General features: G+C 39.8%; 2 protein-coding genes across 3 annotated transcripts; one reads left to right on the top strand and one right to left on the bottom strand.

Annotated features, from left to right (window-relative positions):
* On the bottom strand, window positions 1-23,868 carry LOC133446060 (GRIP and coiled-coil domain-containing protein 2). 2 transcript variants are annotated; one of them, XM_061723795.1, is made up of 24 exons: window positions 23,692-23,868; window positions 23,028-23,090; window positions 21,690-21,774; window positions 21,524-21,603; window positions 21,325-21,429; window positions 20,658-21,162; window positions 18,657-20,518; window positions 18,403-18,466; window positions 18,155-18,255; window positions 17,248-17,346; window positions 16,378-16,497; window positions 15,381-15,545; window positions 15,032-15,136; window positions 13,882-14,044; window positions 12,541-12,641; window positions 12,247-12,324; window positions 11,995-12,132; window positions 10,679-10,800; window positions 9,233-9,409; window positions 8,822-9,030; window positions 6,396-6,623; window positions 5,999-6,138; window positions 2,449-2,650; window positions 2-2,213 (listed from the first exon to the last, which is right to left on the bottom strand). In XM_061723795.1, exons 1-24 carry the CDS (start codon window positions 23,695-23,697, stop codon window positions 2,140-2,142), a joined length of 4,992 nt encoding a protein of 1,663 aa, XP_061579779.1. In that variant the 5' UTR covers window positions 23,698-23,868; the 3' UTR covers window positions 2-2,139. The 2 variants fall into 2 exon arrangements, with proteins under 2 accessions (XP_061579780.1, XP_061579779.1); XM_061723796.1 differs by lacking the exon at window positions 15,381-15,545 and having other exon boundaries at window positions 1-2,213.
* Window positions 4,052-5,088, top strand: tmem223 (transmembrane protein 223). The gene has a single exon (XM_061724524.1). It carries the CDS (start codon window positions 4,214-4,216, stop codon window positions 4,970-4,972), a length of 759 nt encoding a protein of 252 aa, XP_061580508.1. The 5' UTR covers window positions 4,052-4,213; the 3' UTR covers window positions 4,973-5,088.
* Window positions 23,869-25,004: the final 1,136 nt, after the last annotated feature.

Raw genomic sequence — 25,004 nt, 5'->3', positions numbered from 1 at the left:
GGTGAAACTGGACCTTCACTTTTGATGCGTAATTTTCTCTGCAATGTCCAAGTTTTATTGCAGACACCGATGAAACAGACAATTTTGCATTTATCGTCTCCTCTGCAAGATGCAGCAAAATAAAATACGGGTAACATTTTACAACATCAAAGATTACAGAGGAGAATGTGTCAAATACAATAGTATTAGACCTAATAGAGCTCAAACTGATATTGCCGCTTCTCCTCAGGCAGGAATAACGTTGACATTCATTTTCTGCAGCACACAGCTGCTATTATGTTATGTTTCCTCCTCTGCTTACGTCATTATACCCGAACCACATTTATTTCCTTAAAAGGAAAGCCCCCTTTCATCCGCAAAGGATGAGGACTCTCAGAGCAAGGGACAAAAAAAAGAAAAAGAAAAAAAAGTGCACATCCCAGACAAACTGCACCGAAATCCCTCATAAGATTTATTCGTTCACCCTTCCTTCGCTTTGTTGTGTTCAATAACTGGAAGAGGAAGACCTGTAAAGTCAAACTGCTTATTCACATTAGTTACACGTAGAATAGTAATTTGCTTGAGGACAAAATTCTGGTTAAATTCCACGATCATTGGCTGCAAATTAAAATGTGTTATGAGTTCTAAATAAACACTGGTTACTCCCGATATTGTTCACTGGATTTTTGTTTACAGTTGGGTATAACTCACAATGTTTTACATGAAGACAAACATGGCAGGTTTTTGAATGATTTGATAATCACATTAATGCAGATAGTTACCACTATGGATATAAAAGGTGAGATAAAAATACATTCACTTGTGATGGATGAATCCCACAAAGCTACCACTGGGTTAAAGAAAAGAAAAATAATCTTTCTTGTTTTTTTCTGAAGAGAAAAAATGCATTTAATTGGTGCTTTTATTCTCCTTTTTCCAGCTCAACGGCAAAGTACAAATCCATAGGAAGACGATGTCTGAAAACTTCCTCCATGAGGACAGGAAGTCTTGCTCAAAGGCACCTCAGCACGGCAGATGAGCTTGCTGTCATGGGCACCATTCTTCATCCGTGAGAATAACTCATTGTAATATTAACAGTAACAACAAATGACACAAAACAAACATTGTTACAGAGTACAATGGATCAAAATGCAATGAAATGTGAGAAAATATGAGGCAACAGTGAAAAACTGCCAGTCAGAAGAAAAAAAACAACAAAAATGACAACATTCTGTTGGTTTTGATAGCCAGCTAAACCTTCAATATTAGATACTTTAGAAAACTAGAACACATTTCTGATAAAAATGACAAACAAATAAACCCCACTGTTGATTTAGTGTTTAAATCATAACATACTTATTAACTACTAATGTAAGCCACTTTTAGTGAAGAATAAAGCCAGTTGTTTTCCAAAGTGAGCTGCATTAAAAGATTTTTAAGGTAATTTTAACCGTCCAGGCAACAGCTGGTTAAAAAAAAGAAAAAAGGGTTGCTTTTTATTTATCTTTAAATCGAACTAATTATATGTGAATGCTGAAAGGAAAGGCTGCCTTTAAAAGGCAGAGAAACAAACTCAACAGTCAAAATATTTCAAAATGCCCTTGAACAATTTACAGAAATGCGATTTGCAACAAAAGAACTTATACACCAAAAGTCTATGACATATACTGAATTCCACAGTACACCATCCCAATAACATTCAAGTAATATTACACCAGTCTACATTTGTCTCCTTCATTAATCCCTATTCGTACATGTTGTCCTAGCGTAGTTTCTAAAATGTAAGGAATAGTATGCAAGTTGTGTGATATGTTAATGATGGTGCTATATAATGCCTTGTGCCCTTCCAGTAAGTGTACCAATGTTAATTTATTAAACATACCCCAATGGTAATAAGACTGAGTAAGACAGAGATTTGTCAGTTGACTGTAATTAGACTAATGTATTGCACTTTAAGTTCAAATATTTTGGTTTTCTTCATCGCTACCATATATCTATTTTCTCTAATACATTCCTTGGTCTCCTCTACTGCATCTAAGTGATATTATAAATGCCCCAGTTTGTGACTATTGCAACTGTACTGTCACTATTTTCTGGAGCAATTCACAGAAAGAAGGCTCAGTAATGTCACCGCTGTGTGCTCCCAGTTTTTCAGGATGTCTATCTGATCCCAGACCAACTGTGGAGGTAGGAGGTCCAACCTGAGCCCTGAGACCCGGTCCGTTCTTCCTCGCCTGCAGGAAGAAGCACCAAGAACACCTGGTTAGAAATAAACTAGAGGAAAAACAGTCAAGAACTAGAGTGTAGGATGTTTGACTCATTTTTCACTTCTCTGAATTTGCATTTCTGTTTTGTTACTGTGCATGCTGGGCAGGTTTAGCAGCACTTAGGTCACTTGGACAGGTGTCCACAGTTGATTTGACGTAATAGCAAGCCCTACTCCACAGCCTGTGCTTCTCTGCTGTATACCTTGTGCAATGGCAGACAGTTTGCTCTTCTCCTCTGGACTGAGCTGCAGCATGGTGTGAATGACGGGCAGTAGCGCCTGCCTCTCACTGCCAGACCGCAGGAAAATGAACTGCAGTAGGACGTTCTTCAAATACTCTAGATTGGCCACACTTTTCTCCCGCTCCTGGTTTCGTTCTAGTCGTCGTACTTCACTCTTCAACAGCTGGGACAGAAAAATGACAAGTTTCACAAAGACCAAAGTTTTAATGTTTTTTTCCCCCCACATTTAGTTTTTCTAATAAATAAACTGAAATGAAATACACAAATACAAGTTTGTATAAGAAAATATAATTAGTATAGAATATTGTTTTGTTTTTTTAAGCAACTTTACCAGCAATGCCAAGGGTAAACTGAGAAAAAAAGAATTCATTAAATGCAATAAAAAGCAGAAAACAGTGACTGTATCCTAGTGGAGATTAAAAAAAAAAGAAGTAAAAAAAAGCAGTGTGCAGATTGTGCAAGTGTGCACGTACTGTTCATTGTGACCCAGTTCACAGTGGTTCATGTGACCTACCTGAACTGAGGTTCAAATAGTTATGATTTTTTTAATTCAATCTTTATTGACATTTACTTATCCATTATATGCAACTTTTTCACTTTTAAACTAATTTATTTATTTTTATACATTACATTACCGTTTACTGAGGCGTACTCAGAAATTAAATACTTACCTGCTGTACTCTACTGCCCTTACTTTTAACAACTTTTTATTATTTTACCTCTTTTCTTATCATTTCATTTATTTGGTATTTAAGCGTACTCTTAAATGAAATACTTTCTGAAAACCGTGAATGAGATGTGTACCTGCTGTACTCTACTGCCCTTAGTTTTCAGCAACTTGTGCTTTTTATTATTTTACCTTTTCTCATAATTTTATTTCATTTTATTTGTTATTTACTGTCTAATTATATGTTGTTGCTTTTAATGTTGATGTAAAGCACTTTGAATTACCTTGTGTTGAATTGGGCTATATACAGGACTGTCTCAGAAAATGTGAATATTGTGATAAAGTTCTTTATTTTCTGTAATGCAATTTAAAAAAACAAAAATGTCATACATTCTGGATTCATTACAAATCAACTGAAATATTGCAAGCCTTTTATTATTTTAATATTGCTGATTATGGGTTACAGCTTAAGAAAACTCAAATATCCTATCTCAAAATATTAGAATATTTCCTCAGACCAAGTTAAAAAAAAAAAAAAATTATAACAGCAAAACAAAATCAAACATTTTTGTTATATTCTTTTTTTTTTTAACTTGGCCCGAGGAAATATTCTAATATTTTGAGATAGGATATTTGAGTTTTCTTAAGCTGAAAGCCATAATCAGCAATATTAAAATAATATGCAATATTGCAATGCAATATTTCAGTTGATTTGTAATGAATCCAGAATGTATGACATGTTTGTGTTTTTAATTGCATTACAGAAAATAACTTTATCACAATATTCAAATTTTCTGAGACAGTCCTGTAAATAAACTTGCCTTGCCTTACAAAAAGGGAACTTGTGTACGTCCATAAACCCTATGCTCCTTTATCTCGCGAGATCTCTTAACGCGTCCTTCCTAACGTCTTACGTCACACACAACAACTATGGCGGCGCCCTGGAGGACGGCGGGGACTCCAGTGGTACATAGGAGTTAGACATTTGAAGCAGAACAACATTAAACACCCTGAGATGCCCAGTTTCTTTTGGGAGAAAGTAGCATAAATCTAGGAGCTATGGGCCTAGAGTGCGTGCTGCGCGGGGCGCTGCAGTATTCCTGCAGGCAGGCTCAGGCAGGAGTGTATCAGACAGCGAGGAGACGTGCAGATGTGGCTCATGTGTCCCCGGGCAGCTGGGTCGCTGCTTCTGCACCCTACAGGGGGAAACTAACCCCCCCAGGCCGCGGCTTCTCCACTCAACCACCCAGAGATGTGGCTTTGTTCGAGCACGACAGAACCCGGTTCTTCCGGCTGCTCTCGCTGTTCTGCGGAGGGCAGCTGGTGTTCTGGACGTCCCTGGCTCACTTCGCCTTCACCGGCCTCAGGGACACCTCAGCCAGACCCGCGGGGGACGGGGCAGCCGCTCCCCGGCCCGCCACCACCACCACCATGGGGCTGGCCGGGATAGGGAGCTTCGAGGTGAACCTGGGCTCGGCCGCCTGGAGGTACGGCTTCACGGTGGGCTGCCTGGCCGTGGGGGCGGGCATCGTGGGCCTGGCCGCGCTGTTCTGCCGGCGCTCCGTCAGCCAGGTGGTGCTGCACCGGGGCGGCAGGACCGTCACGGTCCGCACGCAGTCCCCGCTGGGACCGGGCCGGGGCCGGGCCATCACCGTCCCGCTGGCCCAGGTGGCGTGCCACGCTCACAGGCAGGAGTCCCCGTCATTCATCCCGCTCAGAGTCAAAGGACACAAGTTCTACTTTCTTCTGGACAAGGAAGGAACCGTGAACAACACCAGGCTGTTTGATACCACTGTTGGTGCATACAGACCCGTTTAAGAGGGAAGATGACTTACAAAGTAATACTTGAGTGTGTTTTGGATCATTTCTGTTCAAAGGAAATAAAATATTTGAAATCTAATTTGGACTTGTGTAAATTATGGCATCTAATACCTATTTTAAACAGGCCTTGAATGTCTTAAAAACAAGCTTTTGATTGTTTTTGCTAAATAAATGAGAAATTCAGCCTCTGAGCCATGTGACGTCTTTATCTTCCCATTCTCTAACCTCCTTCTCTACAGGAGTCAGGACTGTCTCAGAAAATTAGAATATTGTGATTAAGCTCTTTATTTTCTGTAATGCAATTTAAAAAAACAAATGTCATACATTCTGGATTCATTACAAAATCAACTGAAATATTGCAAGCCTTTTATTATTTTAATATTGCTTTAAGATTAGAATTCCCATAATATTCAAATTTTTTGAGATAGGATAATTGAGTTTTCTTAAACTGTAAGCCATGATCAGCAATATTAAAATAATAAAAGGCTTGCAATATTTCAGTTGATTTGTAATGAATCCAGAATGGATGGCATTTTTTTTTTAAATTGCATTACAGAAAATCACAATATTCTAATTTTCTGAGACAGTCCTGTATGCGGGATTCTGAGTGGGTGGGGCTATGATAATGAGGCACTGTGCTGATTGGCTGCCTGAATGACGCGATACACCGCCAAGGAAAAATGGCAGAAGCTCCGGCCGGTGGAGTTAGTTGTGGGTGTGGTTTCACGCATCGGAGCCCGACCTATGTACAGTAAATCACTCCATTGTTACGTAACGACGGGAGTAGAATCTGAACGGCTCGTAGAAGCCACATCACACTGGATGGCTCATCCGGGCGGCTGTACAGACACTGCAGAATTTGGTTGCTTTCCTCCTTCTCTGAGTTGGCAGGCTGAGGGTTTATATACGTTAAAGGTCCCCTTTAAATCAAAAATAGCTATAAAAGCACATAGTTTTTAAATGCAATGAAAAGTAACATTTTTCTTTATTATTTATATTATTTTTTTTAACCCTTACACATACCGTGATCTGCTCCATGAGGACAGCATTGGTGGCCTCAGTTTCATGCAGGAGACTGTTCATATGCTCCATGCTGCGGGTGGCTGTGCTCAGCTTTTCACTTAACTCTTCTTTAGTTGGCTCCACCGTCCACACAAACGGCTCTACAAAAGATAAAAAATAAAAAACGCAAGCTAAAACGTCCGCTTTTGTATGATCACTGTATTTCATTATTAACGTATTACTGATGATTATCAAAAGTAAGCCTCTGTCAAATGATGGTAAGCCTATAAAAATAAACCTGTTTTCTAGTACACCATCTATTCTTTGGGCAAAATATTTTATCAATTGGTAAACATTTAAATGTATGCTGCTTTTATAAGCCAAACTGATCTGAATCCATCTCTGCTTTCCAACGAACCTTGTTTGGGATCTGGAGATGTGAGTAGCTGCTCCAGTGAGGGCAGGGGAGTGTGAGCTGGGGAAGATCTCTCCGTTTCCGTGGTCTCCATGCCCTCCCCTTCCTCCCGAGCCATAGACTGGAGTTCACTGAAGGCAAACAGTCCCAACCCCGCTTGGTTCTGATCACCGTTTCTGCGCTGAGGATCCGATGTCAGGGGCTTACGGCTGGACTGGACCGAGACGGAACCTGAAGTCAGCAGAGGAGGTTGCACACAAAAACAAGCTTAAAAACGGAAAATTTAACAATTCAAAACAGAATGTTCTTAATTAAATTATGGTTGCCTGAAAACACGAAAGTGATTTTGCTAAATTTGATTCAAAAATATTCTATTAATCCCTAAAGGGAAATTAATTAATTACTAATGCTGAACAAAGGGGAACAAAAGTTATGGCAGTCCTGCTGCTATCAAACTGTGCCTATTTCCAAGTTTGAAAGCAGCAAGGTTTAATGACTTAAAGGTAATTTTAAATTCTTTTATGCTTTTTTTCCCTTTGCTGTGCCTTTTAACCTGTTCATAGCATGCCCGAACCTAAAACAAATTTGCAGTAGTTGTGAGACAGTATCCTACTCCATTATGACATGAGGGGGCACCAAACAACTTCAGATCTTATTCAGTTCTGTTGGCATAAACAGTCACAAATGTGAAGAGAAGAATGAGAAGGACACACAAGACATTTGATTACAAACAGGGCAGAAACTCAGGATTGTTATTCATGTTTTTAGAACTGAGCCAGGAAACCTGACTTGAGCAATCAACTCATCTCCAGTCTGAAAGCCTCACGACCTCAGTGAGAGGAGCAACTCTTGCTATATCATGGGAGGTGGTATCAATGATGGGGCTCTCGACCAGAAGAGGGCCTCATTGATACTCAAAATACTTATTTAGCCAATTTAAAAGTTCCCAACATCTGCTTTTCTCCCCCTACTCCCGACACACAATAAACACAGCAAGCCGATAGACAATGTGCACACGTATTCGTATTCAACCTACCGTAATCTTGTCAAGCATCGCTGTTGAAGAAACCACTGAAAAAAATAATAACTCAACTTACAAGAAAAAATACTTAATAGTATATAAAAAAGTCAGGCAAGTCCTGGAAAAGTAGTCTTAAAAAAGGCCAGACAGCAGTTATAAAACTGCTACCTTCACCAGTTTCTGGGTTATTAAGGACTGAAGCTGGAATTGATATTTGCAGTTTATGAACTTTAAAAAAAAAAAAAGCAATAATTCAGGCAGAACATCAAACTCCTTATTCAGTCATGTGAAATGGAAAGTGCAAGTACCACCTCGCATCGATGAACTGAAGCATTGTTGTAAAGGAGAGTGGGCTGAAAATTGAGACTGATGGCATCATACACAGAAGTTATTTCTGCTAAAGGCGAGTGAACAAACTACTGAATCTTGGGGTGTACTTGGTTTTTCCACACTCCTTCTGCACTTTAATTCTTATTCAGTAAATAATGACACTGTGTAATATGTTGCTGCTCATCTGTTGTATTTATTTTATTTAAAAAAATGATAACGACTTTTAAGATTTTTTTATTATCTCCCGAGAAATAAAACTGCAGTATTTAAAGGAACCCCCCCCACATGGCTGTAAATTAATTTCACTGTTTATTGTATCTAATTTATTGAAAAAGTAAAACTGTCCAGAGCCTAGTGGTTTTATGACCCACCTGCCAAATACTGCAGGAAAAATCACACTGATGCTGAATCCACCTGCGTTTTAGCTTGCGTTAAATCTAAATACGGGGATAAACTGGTTCAGATATTAGTTTTATAAAAGCCTGCTCTGGCAGCAGACGTCGAGCTGATCCTGGCACTCGTGTGTGAGAGACACTAATGACGAGTGTCTCCAGATGCCACAGTGAGCCGTTTGCCACACTGTGAGGCGGGAACGGAGCTGAGGAGTCTTGCCAACACCTGGTCATGTTGAAGTGACAGAGGAGACACTAACACACACACACGCACGCGCTCACGCACGCACACGCCTTTCCTAGTCATTACTGAGTGTATTTGCTGTTAGACTCCAGAGGGCAGCTGTGTGGGAGGTGATGAATGAGCTCTCAGTGCTGCTCCACTAATAAACACACTGATGCCCCCTCTCTGCTCCCTCTCTGCCTCCCATCATACCTCTCATGGAAGGGAAAGGCAAACAAGACAGAAAGATTCAATGCTATAAAAACACTTGATGCTTTGAAGGCTCTCTTTATATTTCTCCTCTTGAGAACTTCTGTCTGAGCAGAGGTCACTTTTAGAACCACTCTAGGGGCTTAGAAAGATAAGAAATGCAGCTTTTATCTAACCTGTCCGTAGTTCAGCTTCTTTTTATTGATGGCTTGTTTACATGACTCAAGATTATGATCCCACTTTGTATTCTTACTGTTCTGGCTCTGCAGGTTGAAAAGCTGCTCCTCCACACGCGTCAGCTGTCCCTGCAGGGTCTCCACAGTGGCCCGGTGGTCGTCCTGCAGCTTCCTCAGCTGCTCCCTGTAGGTCTGCCGCTGGGTCTCGATCTGGGAGGACAGGTCAGTGTGAGCCTGGGACAGCTCGGACCGCAGGGCCACGTTTTCTGACTGCAGTGACAAAAGCCTGGAGGTGCAAACAAAAGAAGAGGGGTTAGGCACTGCTCAGTTCTGAGTATTTGGCAGGTGCAATAAGGTGGTCCCAACATTTTATAATGAAAATTATATGAAATTATAATGAAAGTAATGTGAGTCATACGGTATGCTGATAACATGGTAGTACAAGGAATTCTAGATAAGATAGGATTAAAAAAAAAACAACAGCTCACCTCTCTCGCAGCTCAGCCTCCTTGCTGACAGTTTCCTGGAGGATTTTGTTGTGTCTCTCCAGAAGCGTGTCATGCTCAGCCTGAAGCTGCTGCAGCTCTGCCGTGCTGCTCTGGAGGCTCTGCTGGCTCTCCGACAGTCTGCTCCTGATCTGCTCCACCTGAGAGGACAACTGCTCCCTGAAAGCAACACACAAATTCACTTTACTCTTACAGTGTTTTTTTTTATTATTTTTTTAACCATTGCAGATACTACATATAATTATTTAACGTATCATGCTTCTGTAATTTAATATCTTCAAAGTGAAACTACTGTTATTTTTTTTTTAAGCAAAAATAAACTGAAAGGGGAGTTAATATTCAAACATCCTCCAACTTTAAACAGTTTCTGTCTTTCCATTTGTGGAGTGAATTAAATTAACAAATATAGAATTAAATATAGATTAAATATAAAAATAAAAGATGTCCAAGCATGAACCGCTTTAAAAGTGGAATAATAATATGATTTACACTAAATACAAGGATGAAGAACGCTGTTCACTCCATATAGAGGGTACATATTTATGCATAAAGATGAATATACTTATACGTATGTACGTCTGAGTGTGTGTATTTATATATGTAAATATAAAATTTTATCTGTGTATTTACTGAATACATTGTTAATAAAGAAACTATGTATCATGGTAAAAATCCTGCAGGAAGTGAAAGATGATTATTAATGAATGAATAAGATTTGCGTCTCCCTTTTCGAACAGGTTGTCATTGTTATTATCTTTATTATTATTATTACTACTACTACTACTACTATTAGTACTATTACAACATTCATTCATCCATCCATCCATCCATCCATTCATTATTTTTAGTGACATTTCCTATATTTATCTGTATCTTAGTGAGGTAACCAGGTATTTTGTTAAATCACAAATATCTTTATGTTATCTTGTTAAACTCAAAGATGGTTAAAAGCTATTTATAAGTTACTTTGATTTCTAACAGTGGTATCAACTTTTAAATGTTTATCATCTTATCCGAGTAATGCCATTATTTAAATCCTAACTCCAATTAGGATATACAAACTTGTACACATTTGGAGATTTTTCATAGCTCATTCCAACAATAAAATTAATTATGCATCCTTAAAGGTGTTTGAGAATGACATCAAATGATAAAACACTAAAAAGTAGCTCTATTTATGTACAGACTTCAACACTACAAAAGGATGTGGATATTTTTATAAATACTCCGATGTATTAACACCTTCAGGTTTAAGGCAGTTTAGGGCACTTACTGTTTAATTTAATATCTAATGAGCTGGAAAACAGTGTCAACGCTACACCACAAATACGTCTCTGTTAACTGCATATTTCTGTCTTTAAACAGACTGCCTCCAAAGCTGTGTGTTTCAGACTCCAAAGCCTTTAGTCGCCTGCGTTTTGCTCTCACCTCTCCAGTTTGGCCGAGTCTCCTTCACTCTGAGTGCTGGTTTTATTCTTCTGCTGTTTGAGCACGTTGTGGACTCGCACCTTATAGCTCTCAAATTCGCTCATTGTTGCCAGCAGCTCGGTCTGGAATCAACACACACATTAAGAACAATATGAATGAACTCACAGATTAAAAGAGAAAGGATTTTGGCAGAATAGCTGACATAAAACCCTGTCACTTCTGCATGTCCAGTAACTTTTTGCAGGACGAGAGTTAATTCTCACTTAATGGAAACCACCTTTTCTTTTATTCCTGTTCACTTTCTATTCTCTGTCACACATCTCTGCCTTTAATGTGTTTTCCCAGCTCTTGATAATTTGAAGTATAAGCTCCAAAGGCAGCTGGTTTGAACCGTGGAACAGTGCGTGGTTACAAGATATAGAAAAGTAATGGAAGAATAAATGAGATAAATGGTGCAGGGTGAACAGTTGAAAGGAGAACAGAAAGAAAACCCCTGCAGACTCATGGCTGTGACTTGGCTGGACACCTTTGTAGGGAAAGAGCTCAGCTGATACAGTACAGATCAACCGCGGGGAAAAATCTTGCTTCTGAGACGAGTTCAGTCAGCACTCCTTGAGGATGTCTGACACTTACACTTCCATTCAACTGTTTATTTATAAGAAGTTCAAAACTATTATCTGTTACAGTTCTGATTGAAGATGATCGATTGTAGGTAACACTTATAGTTACTGAAAAACTGTAAATTTACTGACATGTCTTAGAGATCCAATCAATAAAATAAAAGTAGTGTGATAAAACATTTGAGTCATTCGCACATTAAAAACGTTTGACAGCTGTACTTGTTCCGAATCAAAATCATAAATATCTTGTTAATCCTAGGAAGGTCAATTCTATTCATTACAGGTGAACCAATCAGGAACATAAAACGTAATAAATGAAATGAAGTAAACTCCGGATTATGCATCTAAATAGAAAGAGAGTCTGAAGGAAAATACAAAATGTTTTACGGAGTGTTGGTCACACATCTGTCACCTTTGGTACTAAGAACATCACAAGAGTACTTCTTAAAGCACTGCTGATACTACACAGGTTTGAGAATGAATTCACAATAATAAAGTAATGATTTAAAGCCCCATTTATTATGCTCCGTCGTGCTGGTGAAGCCTTCAATGAATTTTCCAAGTTGAATGAGTCTTATAAAGCTACAGCACCTCACAAGTTACTGCTCAACCAACATTAAGCAGTACCCGTCAGCCTCATAAAGCTGCTACTGGGGATGTTGTTCAAACAAAAAGGGGAAAATTCAAACTATATACCTTAGCAGTGTCTCTTTCCTGCTGCAGACTGTGGATGCGTTGCTGCAGGGAGCTGCTGGTTCGTTGCTGCTGCTCCAGTGCAGACCTCAGCTGCTCCTGCAGACGATGGCGCTCAGCTGTCAGCTCACACATCTCAATCTAAACACACAGACACACTCATTTAAATATGTACCCTGTATATGAGCAAATTCTCAGCTTGTTAAAATGGACATATTATCAAGAGTGATATCAGAGAAGTGTCAGTTCCAGGACCTTAGAGCTTTCTAGCTGCTGTTGGTTAGCTTCCAGCTCTCCTGTTAGAGACGCTTGCTGCATCATGAGGGAGCTCTCCTGCACGTATGAACATCAACACAAAGAGAGGGTGAAACATTAAATGCATACACTGCATAAGATCAGCACCCACAAAAGATGAACTGTTTCTGACCTCTCCGGTGCCTTCCCCACAGTGACCTCAAAGCACTATTTACATTCACCAGACAGTAATCCTGCTCACAGTAATAAGACACCATTTGGGAAACACCTTAAAGAAATAAACCGCACACAAACCTGCTTCTTGGCATCGGCCAAATCCTTCTTGGTCTTCACCAGCAGCTGCTTCATCTTTGACGTCTTCTCCTCCTCTTGGTCTAGCTGGGACTTTAAAAGCTCTGGGGACACACATGTGTGTCATTATTTATCTAACAAAACTAAGCCAACATGAAAAAAAAAGTAGAGTTTAAAAACAAAAAACTAAGTAAATCATTATCGTCATACAGGAAATTTAAGCCAGTAGAAGTTAAGTGTTGTTAATAAAATGCATTCGATTGATTTATGATCAGCAGTTCTACAGTGAGACGGATTATTTAGGATAGGAAAATCTTCAAGGCAGTCACCAATCTTTCCAGGAGCAGATGTCCAAGATATTTCATCGACAGGTCAGACTAGTGATGCTCAGAGAAATGGGCAAGAAAATCCAAAAGCTACATCTCAGACTCCACAGACCTCAGTTAATATGCTCTACTGTAAGAAAATGACTTCAAATGTGTTCATTCTTGGAAGGATTCCCAGAAGACAACCTTTTTAAAAGAACAAAATAAAACCCAGTTTAGGTTGGAAAGCTGCATCTACATAAACCAAAAACTTCTGGAGGTCCGTCCCCTAGACATACCAGTGCAGATGTTTGGTCATAATGCACAGTGCCACTCTTGGCAAAATCCAAACACAGCATATCAGTGCAAACACCACATACCACCTCTCAAGCACGGCGGTGGAGGGAGGATGATTTGAACTTGTTTTGCAGCCACGGGTTCTGTACCCTTTGCAGTCATTGAGTCATCAACAGACTCCCCTTTATATCAAGTTTAATGAAGAGTCCAAACTGAGGCCATCTGTCAGACAGCTGAAGCTTGGTAGGTATCATGCAAGAAGACAATGATGCCAAGATCAAAAAAATGATGGAAAACAGAAAAGACTCAAGAGGTTGCAGCGCTCTGGTCAAAGTCCAGAGCTTCTGGCTTTTGCATTTTTGCACAATTTTTGGTAAAAAAAAATGATGGCACAGAGTAATGTGTGATATGTTGTTTATCTGAGGTTTATCTCTACTGTCTCTTTCACATGACTTCATTATTTTCTGCATAAAAGTAAAAATAACCTAAATTGCAAAGATAATGTTTCTGAAAGTAGTGCAGTGAGGCAGAATTCAAACAAAACGATTACAGCTGTTGGTATATTTTTATGTTGCAAAGTAACTTTTAAACAGACCAACATAAAATCTGATGCCATTTAATTGCTGCCTGTGTGGAAAAAGACAGGTACAGGTATGTTTGCCCTTCCATAAAAGTTAAAAAATAATAGTTTTTTATGGTTTTACAATCATAAATAAATGACTTAAGACCACATGCTCCATACCAGTTTCCTTCTGGAGTGTCTCCTGCTTCTGTGTGAGTGTGTTTATTTGGGCCTTCAACTCCTCAGCGTACTCGTCTTTCTCTGCGAGTTTTCCGTTGAGGTCTTTCACCAGACGCTCGTAGTCGGCCATCTCCATGTCCATCAGGGAGCTCTGCTGCGCCTCCTAGAGGCAGAGTCAACACAGTACATCATCACCAGAAACAAAGCAAATGTGTTAACAAAGACTCTTGTTCCATTAAAATAACTATTTTGTTAGAAACTCACAACACTAACCTTCGACATAGATCATTTTTCTACTTGTCTGGTGTGATGTCACAGGAAGACATACATGTATAACTAAATTAGAGGATTGTCTCATTCTGGGGCTCCTGTTGTGATCAATGGGAAGGGCTAATGGCAGAGCATAACTCAACTCCTGTTGCTGGGCAACATCCTCCAAGGAACTGTGACTTCATCTGTAGCCTCACAGATGATGTCACATGTTCTTATTAAAACAGATGGACAGGGACTGTGCTGTTCTCGTAGAAGTGTGAATCCATGACTGAAAAATGTGACTGCAAATGCTTCTTGTTCAGCTGCAAATGGCTTACACACAATTACAGGCACAACGTGAAATCTTCTGATACATCGTAAACTCAAGCAGGGTGCCTAGATTTTACCTTTCCAAAATCAAGACTTTGTTATTGTTGTTGTACCTTTTCAACTCTAGCAATGTTTGCCATAATAACTTTAAATTATTATGGGGGTTATTCCCTTGAGAAAATGTTCTGAAACCTACAACTACTCAAGTCTTCTGTAATCTTTCAAAGATATAGAGAACAGAAAAATATCTTCAACTGCTTTTTTTTTTTTTTTTTAAATCAGCGACAGAAACAACCCAAAAAAAGCTTGGTATGCCTTACGCCGCATTAACAAAGTGGACCCTTGGGTGGCTTTCATGTACACTGTTGCACTATGTCGGTCTCCATTAGTGGAAACGTCACAGCAGCTCCTGTTCTGTGGGCTACAATTGTTCTCTCTCTCTGTCTGCGAGGTGACACTGTGGCTTCAGGCCGGCCATCAGCAGTTCACTCGCTGGTCTGGATTGGCCCTCTGGGATACGCTGCCGTCTGAAAAGCACTTTTGTGTGAATGCACGTGTTTGTTCGTACCTTGCGTAGCTGCTCCAGCTCCTGAGCGGCCTGCTGAGACTGCTGCTGTTGCTTGCGGAGCTGAGCTGTCAGCTCTTCCAGCTCCTTCGCGGCAGATGACAAGTCCTGGAAAGGCACACAAGAGCGTCAGTCAGTGTAGATTTTGGTGTAATTATGAAAGCATTTAGAAAAGCCTGAAAAATATTTAATTATTTTACAAAACGGTAGTTTTGTAGTTTAGTCAAGTTTCAGTAAAATGTCTTGTGTAAAAATGTGCTGGCATCCACCCACTGTCATATTCCACAATAGGCTGCAATTCAAACCAGTTGACCAGAGCCAGTTAAAAGCATCCATTTCTCTTTATTTCTACCTTCAGCTTTTGCTCTTTCATCACCCTCTCAGCCAGCAGGTCTCTGTCCAGAGTAGCTGTCTGTTTCTGCAGCTCCTGGTTCTTGGCCTCCAGCTGCCTCAATGTGCTCCTCAAAGTCTCCAAACTGGCCAGCAGGTCCTCCTTCTCACTGCTCAGTGTCTCCTTCTGCAAATGGAGAAATACCCCAGATTATTTTTGGGTGAAATTAAACCTAATGATGACAACATAAATGGAAGAATATTGATGATTTGTGCTATGGGTTTTCATAGTTTTATCCATGAGGAATCAAGGACAACTGAGGACAGTGGTGATGAATCGTTTGTATGGCGTGAATCTACTTGTTTGTAAGGATATGGTTGACACCTGCGAGAACGCTTTTGACGATCACCCATGCGCATCTGACAGCAGCAGCCTCTGTGGGTTTTCTCATCAAGGAACACTAAACCAGCGCCAACAGCAGCAGCAGCTATCTCCAATAATGTGTCAGCCAATACCTGAAATTATGATTGCGAAAGAGAGATGCTGGGGTGTACTCTGGAGATCCCTGGCTAGCTTCAGTCTGTGTGCTTCCCCTGAGAACCATATGAGAATAAAACTGTGTCTCAGAAAAGCGGCGTCGCACCCGCACGCGGCAGATGGAAGCTACAGCCCGCTCCATTTACCTGCCTGTTCTCTCATTGGAAAGAGACAGTTATGGGCCTGGGGGAAAGGAGTATATATAAAAACAATCTCTCCCTTGCTCACCCAGTCACATCTGATGGGCTATTTGTGGGCGTTGGGTTGTCAGATTTATCTTGGAAAAGTGTTGCTGGCTCAAATGACCCTCTGCAAATCATATGAAAACTGAGTTATGATTTAGGTATTGCAGAGATATATTACTGGACAAAGCCTGGCTGTTTAGATTTACTGGAGGCGGAGAGCATTTTGTGTGTTGTGTTAGTGGTAATGGGTCTGTGTGTGCGTGCGTGCAAGTGATTGAGTGCGTTATCGCAGTTACCTGTGTGACAGCACTGCTGAGTCGTTTGGTCAGCTCAGCAATCTCTCTCTCAGCTGTCTCCACCTTCTCTCTCTCCTTATCCAGTTGCTCTGTTTGCCTGTCGTAATCTATCTGCAAGTTCTAAACACACACAAAACGCACCCTCTCAGATCCTGGAAATTCATCTCCGTAGGTCGGATGAACAGCTCCGTGAAGGCAAACACTATGCGTCTCAGATAGCAGCTAAGTTTACATCGCAGTTTGTGACAAAAACCTCATTAGACACAAAAGAGTGGTTTTTATTTTTTAATGGAGACACAGCTGCGGAGCACGGTGCAGTCTGGGAACTGTTTGTGGAGACCGCTGGGAATGATGCCGCCTGCAAAGTCTGTTTTAAAGAGGGCAGGATTCCCACTTGCCAATTAGCAAAATACTGAACCACGAATGCATGACGCGAGTCAAATGTTTAATCAGCTCTGTCAGATTTATTTCAGCTTAGGTTAAACTGGGATTTTGCTATGGAGAAAAACACTTGCTACATCCGGATACGTTCTTGACAGTTCTGATTCTTCAATGAGCCAAGAAGGAAAACGACAACAACAAGTAAATAATAAGTTGTGTTCGGGTTTGTCTTTTGATTAACCATGTAACACATTGCCTACAATTAACACTAACATAAAAAAAACAACATTTTGTGAGCTGATATGATGCATCTGAAATATCAAATCATCCAAAAAGGGATCAAAGGAATAATGGTGGACAAGCCATTTTTTTCATTAATAGTACTATAGTTATTAACTTGTTAAAGCACTGATTCATGTAGGCTTATTTATCACTGTATGTTTGGTTTAAAACTGTCTAAAATCTTCTACCAATTCAGTTTTGACCTACCTTATAGCCTTCAGCACCGTGGATGATATCTTTCATAGAGCTGTTCACCTTCTCCCTCTCTGCCTTCAGTGACTCTACTTCTTCTTTGAGCGCAAGAACCTGCAAAAGAAAATAAACAATTAGCCAGTTTCATGACCTTTTATAAAACTATATATTGAAAGAAAGACAAATAATTGACATTGAAAATTATATTATTTAATACATACTCCTTTTCAGGCTGATACTGCTTGAATAGATAAGCAACAGTCTTCTACCAGTTCAATAAGACTTTATTAATCCCCAAAGGAAAGTTAAATTATTGCAGTGGAAAATATTTCATTGATAAAGTCCTTCTCATTGCAGATGGTTACTGATGTGGACAGGAGTAATCTAGTGTAACGGCCTGTGTCTCTGCCTGAAGACACTCCTGTGTTTAATCACCAAGTTGTGTAGAGAATGTGCAGTGTTGTTTGTTATGTTTGCAACTAATGCAAGACTCTTCTTTGCATAATCAGCTCCAGACCAGTGTCCAGCACATGGTCAAGCTTTTATTGATTGATTTTTGAGTTTCCTTATGTCACCAGCACTGGTGTTGCTGCCTAAATGACCTGTCCTGCTTCTTCCGTGAATAAACTGTTCAAAGACTTAAAAGTCCTTTTGAAATGTGAGATTTACAGAAACCCTTCTTGAATAGTTTCTTGAAAACGTTGCCGAAGCAAGAGCTAAGTGTGAGCACATCAGGACACTGGAGATCTCAGCCCTATAAAAAACTAAAACGGAAATGGTTTCTCTTGAAATGTTTGTAATTTAGAGTTTATTTTAATATCAATCTTCCTGTTTAGTTTGAACTGCAATAAGAAAATATAACTGGTTAAGCTGCCGTTTTCATTTTGTCGACTAAATAACAGTTTAAATGTATCCACACTACCTCTTTCTTACTGATGTCCAGCTCTTTCTTTGCCTTCACAGCAACTGCCTTAATTTTGTTGATCCTCCCATCCTTTTCCTTGATTTCATTCTCCAGGAGAGCTGAGGGAAGATGAGGTTACCAGAAGACAGAGTGTGACATGTTTAACTTAAATGTATCAAGATCATATTTCCACTCCGTGGGACACATGATGAAAAACATTTTATAAATGGACATATTAAAAAGTCAAATATGAGCCATCGTGGCACCTGTTCTCTTTTTCATCTCATCGGTTGCGTTATCCTCACAGGATAGAGACGCCTGGGAGACTGACTGCAGGAAAAAAGAGAAAAGGAAAAAAAAAAAACCCTTAATTTATTAATTTTTAATTTCCTTTTGTTGTCAGTATTTGTTTATGAATTAATAAAAAAGGAATCGGTATTTTTCATAAACTGCATGACTGACGATGTGAGAAACTCAACTCTGACGGACTGAAGGTAAACAGACATCGTGCCCCACCCACCTGGAGAGAAGCCATTTCGCTCTGCAGCTGTGAGATTAGCGACTCCTTCTCTGTCAGCTGCTCTCTGAGCTGTCCGCTCTCTTTTTCCAAGCTCTCAATCCCCTTCTCCATCTTCTCTTTCTCCTTTTCAGATAACTGACAGATTTCAGCCTGTAGTCTCTGGTTCTCTTCACTCAACTTCTCGTTAACTGATGTCATATCTTGGAGGTCTTTCTGCATCAGCTCAGTGTTCTTCACCCCTTCCTCCAGGTTGGTTCTTAACAGATTTCTCTCCATTTCGAGGTCTGTGATGTGAGCCTGCAAGTCCTGCACTTCTTCCGATCCTCTCTCCCCTTGGGCCTCGTTGAGGGTGCGCTTCAGCAGGCTCTTTTCCTCTTCCAGCTCATCAACGCGTGTTCGGAGTTCCTCGATCTCTTCAGTGGATGTTTTGAGCAGTTCAGACTGATTTTCCTCCAGCGCTCGCCTGGAGGTGCAGGCCTGCTCTGTCTCCTCCGTCAGCGAAGTCAGCTTTGCTTCTAGGAGTTGCTTTTCAGAAGCTGCCTGCGCCAGCTGAGCCTCCAGGGCTGCCATCTTTGAGCTCAACATTTCCATGTCTTCCTGAGACTTCGACAGCCGCGATAAAGCATCCTCTAAATTCTGATGGAGGGCAGCCTTTTCTGTGGTTAGATCTTTGATAGTTAGCTTCAGCGTGGAAAGCGTCTCCTCACTGATTACCAGCTTCTCTTTCAGGCCATTTTCTACATGTTGTCTCTCTTCCTTTAGATGTTTCAGTTTCTCCTCTGTCTCTATTTTTAATTTCTTCAGCTGCTTTTCATTTTCGTCGCTAAGCAAAAACACTTCTTTTTTCTCCTCCATGAGCTTCTCAATTTCTTTCTGTTTCACATCGTTCAGGTTTTGCATTTCATCTTCTTTGAGCTTCAGTGTGTGTTGTATATTGTCCCGCTCTTCACTTAGTGTGTTTAACGCTTCTTTCAAATCTTGAACCATGTTCTCCTTTGTCTCCAGTTCAGACACAATCTTTTCATTTTGTCTCGTCAGATCCTCGACAGATTGTTTCAACTCACAGGCTAAAGCTGTTTGCTCCTCTACAGAGGACAGAAGTTTCTGGTTCTCAGCAGGTGACCCTTCCAGCTTCTGCTTAAGGTCTTGCACATTCTCCACCAGAGAGCTTTTCTCCTCAACAACCTCACTCATCCTCGCCAGCAGCTCATCCCTCTCTCGAGTGAGCTGTTCCATCTCATCCTCAAGGTGTTGCACCTTATTATCCCCCTGTTCCTTCATGGCTTGAAACTGTACAACAAAGTCTTTTGTCTTCTCACCCAGTTCTGTCTCCACGCTGCGAAGTATGTCCCCCATGCGGTGACACTCAGCTATGACGGTGTCTCGCTCCCTGATCAGTTCCTCACACTGGACTCTCAACTCCTGGTTCAGGTTCTGATGCTCCTCGCTGTGCTGGGAGTTTTGGTCTTGGGTTGAACTGGTAAATGGCTCTACATGCTGGTCTTGCTGGTCAGGATTAATTACCATTACACCTTCAGTAGAAGCACCATCCTTGGCCATTTGCATCTCATTGATTTTGAACTCCAGCTCCTCTTTTTCCATTTGAAAATCTTCTCTGGCTCTCTCCAGCTCTGCCTCAAGCTCACCCTTCACATTACTGATCAGAGTGAGCTCATCCTGCAACATGGTGTTCTGGGCTTGAAGATCGTCAAGTGTTGCTGTTAGCTTGCTGATCTCCGTTTCTTCTCCTTCACAATTACTGGAGTCAACTTGACTGGCTCTAGACAACTCCAGCATTTTGGCAATCCCTGAACCACGGGCAGGTTCCTCATCCTCCTCTTGAACATCCTGCAGGAAGCTTTCTGTAAATAATATTAATAAAACCCTTGAATTATTTCGATCCAAGAGTGATACCTTAGCATTATATAAAGACAGTATTAGGCCTACTGCTCACACAGGTAAAATCACCAACACAAAACACTAGCTGAACAACATTTGTACCTTTGAGGGCAAGCTGCTCAGTCAGCTCCTCGTGGAGCATCAGGAGACGCTCCCTCTCGATCTCACAGTCCTCCTCCAGAGCTCTCATTTCCTCCTCGTGCTGCAGACTCTTCTGAGCCAGCTCCTCTTTCAAGTTCTCTACCTCCTGCTGAGCCTCTGTCAAGTCCTTTTGGTGCTTCTCCTGTAACTCACCGACTTCCTGGGATTTTGTCTCTTGGATATCCTTCAGTTCAGCTCGAAGGTTTTCCAGCTCAGCTTCTAAGCAATGTCTAGCTTCTTCTGCGTTCTTTTTTGCACTATCACAATCAGTTTGGCGCTCTTTCTCTCTTCCACTCTCCCTCTCTCTGTCACTCTCCTCTCGCTCTTTCAGTAATTTCTGGAAATGAGCCACTTCTTCCTGGTGTTTGCATTGGGATTCCTCAATGGTGGTTTCTAGGGCTTTGATCTTCCTTTGGTGCTCCTCCATTACATGTTCATGCTCTCTCTGAAGCACAGTTAAATCATCCTGCACAAAATAACATACGTTTTGGTGTTACAACAACCTGGTACCATCATAGACTCCAGATATGTACAGAGCTAAAAATGTTCAAAAAATCCTGGATAATTTTTTTTTAAACCAAAAAGGCATAGGGTTGGTATTATACAACACATTTGTTTTGTATCTCACCTTGGATTGCTGCTTATTCCTCTCTAGCTCTTTACGTGAAAGTGCAAGGTTTTGCTGAGTTTCTGCCTTCTCCAGCAGTAAGGCATCCATCCTCTCAGTCAGCTCCTAGTGCACACCAATAAAGATGATGAAGAGTGAAAATAGAGACGAGCATGTTAATAATGTGGGATCTATATAAGACAGAAAATGTGATACAAACCTGTATCAAGGAGGCATCGTCCAAACTCCCTTTACTCTTTTGGGACTGCTGTTTGAGAGATTCAACTTCTTTTTCCAAATCTAAGAAAACAAAGTCACATCACAATCTTGTTCACTCTTAGTCCACACGGCCACAGACTCACACAGCAAACAGCATTAATATCTACCTGTATATCTGGCTTTCATCTTTTGCATGGTGGCTATCTGTTTTTTGGCATATTTGATGAGGTCATCTTTGGAGAGTGTGTCCAACTGAGACGAGAAGGAAAAAAAACAGCATCAATAAATATGCATTTAAAGTAGTCATTTATTTTCTGTACATGCTTCATTTTGCTCAGGATCACTGGGGCCTATCACAGCTATCATCAAACAAAAGGTAGTTTACAGTACAGACCAAAAGTTTGGACACACCTTCTTATTCAAACAAATGGGGAAGTGTCCAAACTTTTGGTCTGTACTGTACATCCTGGACAAGTTACCAGTCCATCACAAAGCTACACAGAGACAAAAATAAAAAAAAACAACACTCCCTCCCCCCAAAAAAACAACCAAACAACAACCACAAAACTTATCATGTCCACCCTACGAGCAATTAAGAACATTAAATCAACCAAATATGTGTGTTTTTGGATTGTGGGAGGAAACTAGACAGAGGTGTCAAAAGTATTCACATTCATTACTCAGGTAGAAGTATAGATACTAGAGTTTAAAAATACTCCTGTAGAAGTTGAAGTATCAACTCAAGTTTTTTACTCAAGTAAAAGTATAAAAGTACTGGTTTCAAAACTACTTAAAGTATAAAAGTAAAAGTAATGTAAGGGGGAAAAAGCCATTAAGGACAAAAGCCATTGAAAATGAATGCATCTTAGTATAATGTAAATATATTAAAGAACCATATATGTGTACTATTGAGCATTAACATGTGTTTCAGAGAGCAGAAGAAATGATGACTAATTGCCTATAAGTATTGTAATGGTGCAAAAAGTCAAACTTCAGAGGCATGTTATCATTTATCCTAACCTTTATTGGAATGTACATCCAAGTTTAGTTGCAGGAATCTGAGGGCAACGGATGTAAGAACAAAACTGGACAAGAACATCTGAAACAACCACAACCAAATTCACTCTATCCGGATGGAGCAATTTAACTGGATAGTTTTTTTAGTAAAGGCCGAAATGAAATAGAGTAACGAGGCTGTTTTTAAAATGTAAGGAGTAAAAAGTACAGATAATTGCGTGAAAATGTAAGGAGTAAAAGTAAAAAGTCGTCTGAAAAATAATTACTCCAGTGAAGTATAGATAACCAAAATTTCTACTTAAGTAAGGTAACGAAGTATTTGTACTTTGTTACTTGACACCTCTGAAACTAGAGTACCTGAAAATAACTGTGGACACTGTTGCTTAGAGGTAACAATGTGGCATTGCCCTACTGTAGATCATATTAAAATGGCTTTATGCTAAAGCTGACGTACATATAAGAATGTGAACGGTGTGTGTGTACATTACCTTTGATTTGGATGCACCTGCTGGTGATGGAGTCACAGACTCGGCCCCAGTACCACCAGGATCCTTTTTCAGACCCAGGAAAAACAGGAAATTATAAACTTATAATATATTTGAAAAAACTCACAAATGCTTTCACAGGGATTTGTTTTTACTTCTAAAAATCAAAGCATGACAGATTCAGCATGGTTTAGGAATGAAACAATTTTTGTTTTATTACGAAAATACTGAAAAAATAACTTTAAATATCGATTATCAAAGTCCCCTGAATGGAGGAGGAGAAAGGAAAACAGCACGAATGTTCACATTCATAATAAAGTTTTATGTGACACGATTAATGCATGTTCATGTGTAATGTTTTTAAATACCAGAATTCACTTAAATGGGAACATACAACGTGCATCTTACTGTTACCCGCGGAACTAAACGTGACAATCAAATCAACCATTACAGAATTAGAAATAATGAAAACACACAGAACTTAAACAACTTGGAGATGCGACTAGATGTTAAGGCTGATTTTTGGTTCCGCGTTACACCAACGCAGAGCCTACGCCATAGGGTGCGCGTCACCGCGTAACCTACGGCGTAGGCTCTGCGTCGATTTAACGCGGAACTATAATTCAGGCTTTAGCTGAAGCTAACCCTCGACAGTCAACATCCTTACCTCCATCTCAGTTTAGCTTCTTCTCAGTCGTCTGTTACACACAGAGAGATAACAGGTAAAATAGCCGAAGACAGTCAACTCAATGTCTAGGAGTATTTCCGACTCCCGGAGGTTTAATACGGAGATATGTGCTCTGTTTTGGTTTAGAGATAACTGGTGAAGCAGCTGCTTCTTCCGCAATCGTCAACCAAGTGACGTCAGAATAAGATACGTCACGAGTTCCTGCACCAGCGATTGGACATCAATTAGGAGTAAATGTTTTCTTTCTTTATTTCCTTACCTGTATAGATTTTTTTTTAAGAAAGCAATTAACGTATATATATGTATATTTATAAGTTATGAATTAATGGCTGTCTGTGTGTGTTTTTTAGAGATATTATTGTGAATCACAGCTTTTTGCATGTCAGTTGTTTAATGACCATAAAGAAATAAAGAAAAAAAGAAACAAACAAAGAAAGAAAGACTTTTTATGGTCTATTTATATGTAACAGAAGCAACACTTCACACAAATGTACTTCCTTAAAAGACCCAAACTAATTTTCAACCCATGCCTTCAGAGGTTGTTTTTTTCCTGTTGTCACTGAACAGAACGGATGTCAAACATAGATATGTTTCAGTTTATGGGGTTAATCTGTGGAATGTTTTGGAAATGGAAATTAAACAGTGCAGTACATACCAAATATTAAAAAAAATATTGAAGAACAAGATGCTCATTAAGTATGATCATATTATAGTGTTTATGTAAGTGTCTTAACTTAAATAGATAATTGGTCTCTGCAGTATACTGAATGTTTTCAAAATACAAAAAGTATATGAACTGTTTTTCTTTTAAATGATTTACTGCTCTGTATCGGTATATGTAGGAGCTGACAGAAATTGATTATAAAAGGGTAGGCGCAATAAGGTAAGGTTCAGCCTACACCTTCGGTCTTGTTTTGTTTATATATTTTGGTCTAATGCAATATTAGCATTAACTTCATGTTTATTTGTTGTTTTCTTTTCTTTCATTTATTTTGTATTTTTAATTCTTATTTTGGAAATGACTGAAATAAACAAACAAAAAAAAATCATCATTTTTGTATATTTAAAATGCACGTTTTAAATCAAATAGCTTTATACATTAAAAAAAGATAAAAAAAATCTAAAAGCAATTTTTTCACACAACAAGTATGTGAAAACACATTTTCTAAATGTCTATTACCTCTTTATCTGCACAGGTTAATGGATGGAAAAGACTTGACTATATGTCCAGTTGTAATATATTAAGCCAAAGTGGGCCAGCAAGGCTAAAGCTGTGTGTTAACTATTGACTG

The sequence above is a fragment of the Cololabis saira genome, chromosome 6 (genome assembly GCF_033807715.1).
Source record: "Cololabis saira isolate AMF1-May2022 chromosome 6, fColSai1.1, whole genome shotgun sequence".
NCBI classification, from domain to species: domain Eukaryota; kingdom Metazoa; phylum Chordata; class Actinopteri; order Beloniformes; family Belonidae; genus Cololabis; species Cololabis saira.
Note: the sequence above shows the minus strand (reverse complement) of the source record. Positions and strands in the feature narration are given on the sequence as shown.

What these genes read in the sequence shown, in the direction of transcription:
- tmem223 (XM_061724524.1), top strand. Translation starts at nt 4,214, where the DNA reads ATGGGCCTAGAGTGCGTGCTGCGCGGGGCGCTGCAGTATTCCTGCAGG.
- LOC133446060 (XM_061723795.1), bottom strand. An exon ending in ACGATGCCTCCTTGATACAG is followed by an intron (nt 21,430 to 21,523) that starts GTTTGTATCACA and finishes GGTGTGCACTAG; the next exon opens with GAGCTGACTGAGAGGATGGA. An exon ending in TCCTCATGGAGCAGATCACG is followed by an intron (nt 2,651 to 5,998) that starts GTATGTGTAAGG and finishes TTTCTGTCCCAG; the next exon opens with CTGTTGAAGAGTGAAGTACG.